This window comes from Bremia lactucae, linkage group LG11 (genome assembly GCF_004359215.1).
Source record: "Bremia lactucae strain SF5 linkage group LG11, whole genome shotgun sequence".
In the NCBI taxonomy this organism is placed as follows: domain Eukaryota; phylum Oomycota; class Peronosporomycetes; order Peronosporales; family Peronosporaceae; genus Bremia; species Bremia lactucae.
In genome coordinates, this window is record NC_090620.1 from 2824154 (window position 1) to 2834476 (window position 10323).

Sequence of the window (10323 nt, forward strand, 5' to 3'; positions counted from 1 at the left end):
ACGAACGCGTAGGTGAATGCATGTACAAGTTTTCTAACGACTAATATACTTTCCAATTTACCCCTTGACTACAAGTTGTCTCCTCTGCTATCGAACCCCTTTAGGTTATGAGCCCAAGTACGATGGAGGCAAACACCATTCTAAATGAAGACAATTATTTTGTGTGGGAGTTTAACACTCGAATGAAGCTCGCAAAGAAAGGTTTGCTGGAGCACCTCTTCACGACGGAGTGTCCGGGTAAAGGCGACGTTAATACGGCCGCCTGGAAAGTCAATGACATGAAGGCTTTTGCAAATGTGTGCACGATGATCAGTCCAAGTCTTCAATCCATGGTTCGATCGGCAGAGTCTACTGCAGAGGCATGGGAGATTTTGAAGAGCTTCTTTCTTCGTCGAAGCATTCACAATCGAGTCCAGATGCGTCGGCAACTACATGATTTCAAGATGCAGAAAGGTGTTAGTGTGATGGAACACTTCCTTAAGTTTGATGAGCTATGCTTGTCGATGCAAGCTATCGGAGACGAAGTATCGCGAGATGAACAGCTCGTTATCCTGCTAGGAAGTCTGTCCGAAGAGTACGACCAGATCGTCAAGATCATCGAGAACGTGACGGATATAGATCTGTTCATGGCCAAGGAGATGCTTCGTCGCGAGAACGAAGGAATCGTTCGCAAGGACAAGAAAGAACTTGCATTAAAGGCTACAAGAAGCGTCAAGGGCAAAGTCTTTCGGTCGAAGGAAACAAGAAACAAGTTTACCGGGACGTGTTACATCTGTGGCAAGAAAGGTCACAAGAAACAAGATTGCTGGAAAAATTCTGAAAAGAAACAGAATGAAGAACAAGCGTTCACGGTGAGTGAACAAGAGGGTGAAGGGTGGCTACTTGACAGTGGTGCAAGTAGCCACATGTGCCCGTTCAAGGAAGAGTTTGTGGAAGTTCGATCACTTGATAGAGTAGTTGACATATCAATTGCGAATGGAGAAACAGTGAGGGCCGCAGGAGTTGGGACGATTCGAGTTGTATTGAAGAATCAGAAGCCTATACGTATCGAAGACGTGCTCTACGTTCCAGGATTGGATCGTAAACTTCTGTCGATTTCTGCATTGTCTGCGAAAGGACTACATATAACGTTCCAGAAAAACATATGCGAGATCAGAAACCAACACGAAGTGGTGACTCAAGTGACTCAGAAGGGGAAATTGTTCATTCTGGAGTATGAAAAAGTTGAGTCTGCAAAGACATGTCAAGAGTTAAGCGTTGCCAAGCCTGTGAGTCCATTCATATGGCATGCTCGACTGGGACATTTGCCAATGAAGGCATTGAAAACCCTCCAAAATTGTGTTGAAGGTTTCAAGATGACAGAGGTGTCTGATGATGTCAATCATCACGATGACATATGTGAAGGTTGTGTGACCGGCAAGTCATTGGTTAAGACTTTTCCGAAGTCTAGTTACGGTGAAGTGAAGACGACTTCTCTGCTACAACTAATTCACAGCGACGTAATGGGTCCAATGGAGACCAAGTCGCAGGGAGGAGCAAGATTTGTTGTTACATTTCTTGACGATTTTTCCCGATACGTAGTCGCATACTACATCGCGCATAAGTCGGAAGTTGTCGATAAGTTTATCGAGTACAAGATGATGATGGAAAATCAATTGTCAGCTAAGATAAAGTGTATTCGCACCGATAATGGTGGAGAATACATTAACAAGCGCTTCAATCAAGTGTGCAGGAATGCTGGGATCATACATCAAACGACAGTTCCGTATTCTCCACAGCAAAATGGAATGGCTGAGAGGATGAATCGGACGCTGACGGAGCGAACACGTTCACTGCTTAATCACATGCAGGTTGAGAAGAAATGGTGGGCTGAAGCCATGAACACTGCGATATTCATTACGAATCGTGTTACATGTGCTTCTCACCCGACAAAGACTCCGTTTGAAGTTTGCTTTAAATCAAAGCCGGACTTGTCGTATTTGCATGTCTTTGGATCGCAAGGGTATGCACACATTGATAAAGCCAAACGACAAAAGCTAGATAAAAAGGCATTTCGATGTATGCTTTTGGGCTACGCACAGGGCGTAAAGGGCTACCGTGTTTGGAACTATGATTCTAAGCGGCTGGAAATTACGAGGTCTGTGGTGTTTCAAGAGCTGCCTAAGTCTAAATTTGTGGAAGTTGTTAGTGGCCAAGATGTCACTCAACATATGAATCACCATGACGATGACGATGAGTTGCAGGTACAATTGCCATATACGTCAACGGACAATAGACAAGAACCTATGGAGGTGGACCAAATTGGCACTCGCCCAATTTCACCCCCTAGCGAATTTGACTCTATGAGTCCATGTCCAGATATCTCTGTCTGTCCGGATCCCGCTTTTGATATAGATGACGTCAGCATGGAGCCGGTTGATGTGGATATAGATACAGAGCAGGCCATTGTGCCCAGAGGTGGACTGAACAATATCACTGATTGCTCGGAGATGGTACCATCTCGATATGGCGGACACAATGAACCGACTGCGTTGACACCGACACCCAGTTCGAATTCTCAAGCTTTAATTCCACTGAATCATTCTGATGCTATCGTACCTGTACGTGATGTCAACCAGGTAGATCGAGCACCAAAACGATATCGCATCGACTATGAGCAAGCAAATGCAGCTCTGGAGGCCCCACTTACATACCATGATGCGATTTGTTCTCCTCAATCCAAGATGTGGAAGAATGCGATCAAGTCTGAATTAAATGCACTTATTCAGAAGAAGACATGGAGTCCGGTGAACAAAACTCCTGGTCTTAAGGTGATTGGAACCAAGTGGGTTTTTGCCATTAAGCGAAATGAGCATGGAGAAGTTGATCGATTTAAGGCACGGCTTGTTGCTTTAGGGTATCGTCAAACCCTTGGTGTGGATTACTACGAGACGTATTCACCGGTCGCAAACATGAACTCTTTTCGTGTATTTCTTGCCGTGTGTTGTCATTTCGGCATGACAATACGCCAATACGATGTCGACACAGCCTTCCTAAATGGCGTTTTGGAAGAAGATGTATACATTTCTACGCCTCAGGGCGTCGACATGGACCCGAGTCAAGTTTTGAAGCTCAACAGAAGCTTGTATGGTTTAAAACAGGCTGCTGCAACATGGTTCAAGACGATTTCAAACGTGTTTCGAAACATGGGTTTTGTGCCATGTGTTACAGACCCGTGCGTTTTCGTTCGTCAATATGGACACGGATCGTGGATTTACGTAACGTTGTATGTCGACGATATGCTGATTGGAGGTACTTCTGTTAGTTTGGTTGACAAAATTGCCGATGAACTTCAAGGTCATTTCAAGTTAAAGACGCTAGGCAGTGTGAGATTTATTCTCGGCATTGAGGTGGAGTATGCACAGCAGGCAAAGAAGCTCAAGATTAGCCAAGGTGCGTGCATTGACAGAATGGTCATCAAATTTAACCAAGTTGGAGCGAAATCGGTCAACAACCCAAGTGTGGAAGGTCAAGTCATGCTCAAGTGCATGGAAAAGGACCCGAAGATGGAGAATCGACCCTATCGATCACTGGTCGGATCACTTCTATATGTGGCGACAGGTACAAGACCCGATATTGCGTTTGCAGTGGGTCGGCTGAGTCGTCATTTGGAAAATCCAAGTGAAGAACACTGGAACGCAGCCATTCGTGTGCTGCGCTACCTAAAGTCGACTGCGACGCACGGAATTTGCTATCGTAGTAAACAAGGTGACCTTAAGATGAATGCTTTTAGCGATGCAGATTGGGGCAGTGACAAAGATAATCGACGTTCGACATCTGGAGTCATGGTGATGGTCAATGGCGCTCCAGTCATTTTCAAGTCGAAGCTTCAAGGCAGTGTATCACTAAGTACTGCTGAAGCTGAATATGTGGCACTTTCGTTGTGCATTCAAGAGATTTTGTGGACCAAGAGTTTATTGATGGAGATGAAGGTCAAAATTGACGCTCCAGTCGTCGTGTATGAAGACAACCAGAGCGCTATTGCTATTGCGAAAAACGAAGGATATCAAAGTCGAGCGAAGCACATTGATATACGCTATCATTTTGTTCGCGATCAAGTCAAGGCGAAAGTGATTCAACTGGAGTATATTGAAACCAAGTCACAGCTCGCCGATTTTCTGACTAAGGCGATTTCGACCAGCAAATTCAAGTTTCTCGTGGCAAAGACAAACATTGGAGAATTCTAGTCGAGGAGGAGTGTTGATGTTGGACATTTTGTGTACGCTCAAACATCTTTATGACGTTTGAGTGTAATCGTTTTAAAACGGACACAGAAAATGAAACCTCAGCAGTCGGTTATATGAAGAGAGAAACGACCCAGGTGAGACCATCGTAGTGCTTCTACGAACGCGTAGCTGAATGCATGTGCAAGTTTTCTAACGACTAATATACTTTCCAATTTACCCCTTGACTACAAGTTGTCTCCTCTGCTATCGAACCCCTTTAATTAAGGGTGTGGCTATGCCGGTTACCAAATTGTAATTGACTTGGAACCATAGAAAAGGCACCTGACAACGATCTTCACAAATTCATTTAAAGGACAAAACATTGGCTCATGATCAGAAACCGTGTTTTCGTTTGGCAATGTCAAGTGTACAGTTTTTACTAGGGAAGAAATGGCCAAGAGCGTCCGCACTTGATTGGCAAGTCATAAAAAAAGCGAAAAGGAAGGGCAGCAAATCGAGCACGAGGGAGAAGTTGAGCTGGAAATAAGCGACAAGGGTCGGAGATGCGCTCTTGCACATGCATGTTCGATAGTCTTAGGACGTCAAGCTAAGCATGAATTTATTTTACTTTACTTCTACCAACTTTTGGCGGAAATGCATGCTTTCCTTTCAAATAGTCGAATCTTAGTGCTCTTTTTGTACCCACTATGAGCGCAAGCAAGCCGCAATTTCCTTATTTCGCTCCACCTCATTATTTCATTTGTAAGGCAGTCTATTCACAACATTACTCGTGTTCTTCTCATTTTAGACAGTCACTAAAACTCAGCTTTATAACCTTTGTAAGAAAATATCGAGAAAAATCACGGATGTTGGTTTTAAAAACTGCGACATGAAAGTAACTGCTATATCGAATCGAACTTTTGTTTTATTTTATCGTAAAGAATCTCGATTCAATACGCCTTTTCGTAATCAACACTGAACACATTCTGCTAGTGTCTAAAAGTGCTATTATAGAAAATACTTTTTAACAGTGTTTATAAAAAAACTCGGTTCATCGCAATTCCCTCACTTGGTCCACCTCGGCCACGTCTACTTCCTCCTCGAACGCTTCGGCCTCGATTGTCCATTCCGCAAATCGCACACACAAGTTCATCTCGTCCTCATCGGTTGTCATGTCCCCAAAGAAACTAGTAATGTACTTCCCCTTGGGTGCCTCCACTGCCTTGCATAACTCGCCATGTTTTATCACTCCAAAACGTTCCGACGTACGCAAGTTGGTCACAAACTGAATGGCGTGTATTTCTCGCCGCACTCGAAACAAGTGCACTTTAACAATACATTCATTCAGCAAAAGGACAAACATTTGTGCCACTTTCGCGGCTTTTTGCTCCTCGGGTAGATAATAGCCCTCGACTTTTACGATCGTATTGTTTGCCATGTCGATGCCGACGCTAAGCATTTGAAGATCAATCGCAAGATGTTCGAATCCCCATTTCTGCTTCGATCCTACCTTTCCCATGGACTGATACATGATCACGGAAGCGTCGTTATCAAGAGCTGTGGCTCCGTCTCGCGAAGCCCCATCGTCGTCGTCATTATTTGAGTCGGTATCTCCAATCGCGTCCTCATGGAATAAAATCTCCGGGGTCCGGTCCTCCATTATTGCCGCACTGCCTCGACCCCAAGGCTCTTGTTCTGCATCTAATAGAGGAACGCCGTCGTCATTCGACGGGGTCGGGAGCTTCTTTGGGCTCGCCATGAAGAGTTGCTTAAATACTTTTTTAGTCTCGTTTTGTAAAAACACATATAATTAATAATTTAATGCGTCAATTAAATAAATTAGTACACATCAAATGTCCAGCAAGATGGAGCTGGAAGCTCCTCCTTCGGACGACCAGGTATTTACGGCACTATATATGACCAAAACGCTCGCGAAGCTGCGTGCGAATGAAAAGACGCCACAAGCCGCTGGTGTGGAGCTGCAAACTGCGCTGGTAGGTCGGTTTTTCGATCACGAGGGACCGTATTTTTTTTTAATTCGAATTGTTTTTTAAAAGAGGGAATTGCACACATTGCAACAAGAATTTGTGACAAAGCAAGCAAAACAGAATCTTTTAGACCATTTAGCACAAGTTGACGAGTTGGACGTGCTACAAAAAGTGGCAGCGTCTCGCAAAGCACAAGCAGAGGCGGATTATGACCAGGAGAAGCGAGAACTGCAGAAAGCAGTGCGCGAACGGAAAGACGCACTGGAGTTGTTGGAAAAAATCGCTGGTGAAGTTGAACAGCAGAAAAGTAAGGTACTTGAGCATGAACGGACCAAAAACATGCACGAAAAGGAGTTGGCGCAGCTGAATGAGGTGTGGAAGGAACTTCAGCGAAGAAATGCGCATCGAAAAGCGGCGGTACAAGTGGCCACGGGAGTGATGATCACGGATGAAGAGGATTGTGGCCGTGTGCTGGACCAGCAAACTCAAAATATTCAGGAGATGCATCAGAGACAAAAGCAACTCGAGGTAAGGCCATATTTGATGTGCTTATTTTGAATTGATAATAACTTTTCAAGTATGGTTGCCTTAGGATGAAAAAATTGATATTAGTATCAAAGTGAAGCGGACTAAAAAATTAATTGAAAATTTGACAAAACAGGTGTGGTTAGGGGAAAATGGGATTGTTACATGTTGCCTCATGGGCGTATTTATTAGAACGATTTAAGGAGTAAAGACGTGGAGGTGAAACAACGGGAGCAAGACTATATGACGCTCCAGAAAATGAAGCAATGGTGCGTTTGCATCACTGTGTGCATGGCAACGAGTCAGTGTTGTCTAAATTGCGGTTCGGCAGGTACAACCACGTCCGCAACATAATGGAATCTGTGTCTGGATTGGAAGTTACCACTATATCCGAAAATTCGCTTGAAGTCCGAGTTTTAAAGTCACATTTAGTGCAACTCTTTTGCCATCCTGAAAGTGCAATATTGCAGCGTGTTCAGGTACGGGATTAGGGCCTATCTTTGAATTTTTTGGATTTTGACAGTTATGGAGGCAGTTTGCCACTTCTGACGTAGTTGCCGATGATATTGTGGATGTTGCCGTGCGCGATAATAATGTCCAGTATTTACTATGCGAGTATCGCGAACGTGTTCGCGAGCATTTGGCACGGCAAGCTGGCAGTCAAGCGTTCGATTAAATGCGAGCATGTTAAAACGCAATTGCATTGTTTATACTGCAGTTGCTTTTTCTGATGTCATCATTTCCTTTACTGACCTCAAGCTACTAATATTGTCATTAAAGAAATATTATGGTGAATTAATCGACTTTTGTCTAAAATTTTAATGCTGTGCATGTCTGTGTGCTGCATCGATAATAATTGTAAGATTAACTTTGCTTCGGTCATGAAAGTTTCCTAGAATGAGGTAAGGAAAAAACAGTTTTGGTCGCTATTCAAAAATAGTGTGGCCACATCCATTGCACCTTCAATAAAGCTTTGCTTAAATTTGAAAGCAAAATAGTTACTAGTATGTGCGTCAGGCTTCGTGTCTATGACAACCTTTGCATGGTTGCCAATAGCATCATTACAACGTACTCGCAGCTTCAAAGTATCTATGGCAACCTTTGCATGGTTGCCCATAGCATCATTACAACGTACTCGCAGCTTCAAAGTATCTTAGAATGAACAACCGGTCCCCCCGGTAAACGTAAGACACGATATTCTATGGATCACGGATATAGAATGTTAGCTTTAATCGCTGCACTAAGGACGACAGCTATCGTAACAAATACGATCAATACCATCGATTTGCTAGACTCTCCTCGAGCTTTTAGCTCGCCGGCTTGAGGCCTTTGGCGCGGCAAGAGAGGCAAAGCGTCTGTATCAAATGTTTGAAAATACGTGCCAATCACGTTGCTTAGAGCCGTTGCCACAGGATCTGCAAGATTGTAGACGGTCGTAATGAGTCTGTACGTGCTACTTTCGAAGCCAGGCTTCGCGATTTCAACAATCACGAGCATTTGCACGACCATAAGAATGCAGTCAGCAAGAGCAACACTTTCTGTTGCCAAGAGAACGAAAAAAATATTGCGACATTCACTGACATCACCACGGGGATAGCAATGACTAGTCCTCCAAACAACGCCATTAAAAGCGAAAGCTGCCATAGGTGCAATGATTAAAAGGATATATAGACCTCGTAGCGACAGTTGTAATGAAGATGTCTCATAGAAGGCTTTGAAATTCATGCCAATAGAAGGAATCAAACAGCGTGGACTGCGCTTTGCGAAAGACTCGCAAGTGTATGGTCGTTTTCAAAGTGGCTATCACGATGCATACTTTCTACCATTAAATATGAAAATTAGTAGCAAATGATCGGTATTATTAAAAGTGTTGGTGACGCCTTTATCAAGTACTAAAAGTGCTTCGAGAAGCAGCAGGACGAGGACTCAACCAATGTAAAGATAGGGGGTGCGTCTGCGACTACCGATGGGTACACTGTAACGGGCTAAAGTTGCCCTAATGTTACACAGTCCCCATTAAGTACATTTGGTACTTAAGGGGATGGTCAATTACTAAATAATAGTAATTAGACCCAACACTCGGGTGTGGTGCACAATTGTGACCAACCCTTGTGGATGTGATGCACATGGGTGCATTCACATTAGGAGGGATGACGGCTAGCGTCATCAGTTACGCGAGGTATCTATAAAGATACGCTCGCAATACATATTAAATGATATCTATAGAGATCATTTTAATTGGTAAAATTAGGTATTTGTATTTAATTCTATTAAATATAAATCAGTCTGAAATTTACTACCTACTTGGTAAGTGCGCACGAGGAGACGGATTACCGCTCCCGTGACGTCACTTTACCAGAGTTCTTAGTGTGTTGGGTGAGGTCGCTTGCGCGCCCACCACAACTACCTCACTGCACGCAAGAGAAGCAGGTGCAAACCGCTTCCTCGCTGTGCTAGGGTGTGTGCTTAAGTAGAGCGTGGCCGCATTACGACGTGCCCGCCTACACTTGGTAGCACTTGAAATCCTTCCCACGACCCGCATCTCTGCGTGTGTACGTGAGGATGAGCCTCAATATTGATTGGGCTCATTTTCCCCACCTCTCCGAACATCATCGGGAGGTGGCAGGGCTAATGGCGCAGGGACTTGGTGAACAAGCCCTGGCCAGGCTCCTGGGTAGTCCTCCTGAGCAACATGTTGCTCAGTTGGAGCAGTTTGAGGCATTCGTGCTCGGACAGCGGAGGGCCGCGTCCGAGGCACAGAGCCATGCTGCGGCGGAGTCCGTCACTCAGACTCAGGATGAGCTGAGGCATGAGCAGGCTCGGAGCGAGGCTCTCAACAGGACTGTTGAGATGCTCTCTGCCCGGCCGCATCAGCCGAGGCCCATTCGGATGGACCCGCCCAAGTTCGATGGAACTGCGGCGCACACGATTGTCCACTGGCTTTTAGCCGTGGAGCAATGTGGTGTCGCCCAGCTCATCGAGGACGACAGCCGGATGGTGTCGTACGCTATGTCGCATCTGCGCGGTAAGGCCTCAGAGTGGGCTTACTCGGCGCTTATGGCGGACAGAAAAGCGTTCCCCTCATGGGCGATCTTTAAGGATAAGATTCGCGCCATGTACCAGCCGCCGAACAACGAAGTGTTGCTTCAGGCGCGCTTCTTTGGGGCGCGACAGGCGAAGCGATCTCTGCAAGAGTATGTGCAAGAGATGCGCTCGCTGTCCGCATCCATAACCGTAGGTCCGATTCCGGAGCACATTAAGGTGCCCACGTTTATGAACGGACTACGGCATGGCCCATCGCGACAGGCCCTTTTCAGAAAGGTGCCGTCGACGATGGAAGAGGCAATCCAAATTGCCTTAGTTGAGGAGCAATCCTACAACAGTGCCTCGGCGACAGCTTGGTATAAGCCGTCGGCCGAGAGGACAGATGCCACTCCTATGGAGTTGGGCAATGCAGACGTGGTCTGTTTTAAATGCGGCAAGCGCGGCCATATGATGGCTCGCTGCTATGCCAGGGTCCCTGCTGGGGCAAAAATGCCCAGCAAGAGGACTCCCTTCCCAAAGGGCGATGGCAAGAACCAGCGTGCGAGACGCATGAGTTCTGC

General features: G+C 45.4%; 3 protein-coding genes across 3 annotated transcripts; 1 reads left to right on the forward strand and 2 right to left on the reverse strand.

Moving 5' to 3' along the window:
• Positions 1 to 5108: 5108 nt before the first annotated feature.
• CCR75_001572 (uncharacterized protein) lies at positions 5109 to 7880 on the forward strand (the record flags this gene model as incomplete). Its single annotated transcript, XM_067959674.1, has 7 exons — positions 5109 to 6199; positions 6263 to 6721; positions 6786 to 6854; positions 6911 to 6987; positions 7050 to 7197; positions 7254 to 7384; positions 7736 to 7880. Exons 1-7 carry the CDS (start codon positions 6059 to 6061, stop codon positions 7878 to 7880), a joined length of 1170 nt encoding a protein of 389 aa, XP_067821642.1. The 5' UTR covers positions 5109 to 6058.
• Positions 5257 to 5964, reverse strand: CCR75_001573 (uncharacterized protein; the record flags this gene model as incomplete). Its single annotated transcript, XM_067959675.1, has 1 exon — positions 5257 to 5964. The coding sequence occupies one exon, from the start codon at positions 5962 to 5964 to the stop codon at positions 5257 to 5259; it is 708 nt and encodes a 235-aa protein (XP_067821643.1).
• A 44-nt stretch (positions 7881 to 7924) lies between the features above and the next one.
• On the reverse strand, positions 7925 to 8443 carry CCR75_001571 (uncharacterized protein; the record flags this gene model as incomplete). Its single annotated transcript, XM_067959673.1, has 1 exon — positions 7925 to 8443. One exon carries the CDS (start codon positions 8441 to 8443, stop codon positions 7925 to 7927), a length of 519 nt encoding a protein of 172 aa, XP_067821641.1.
• Between the last annotated feature and the right edge of the window lie 1880 nt (positions 8444 to 10323).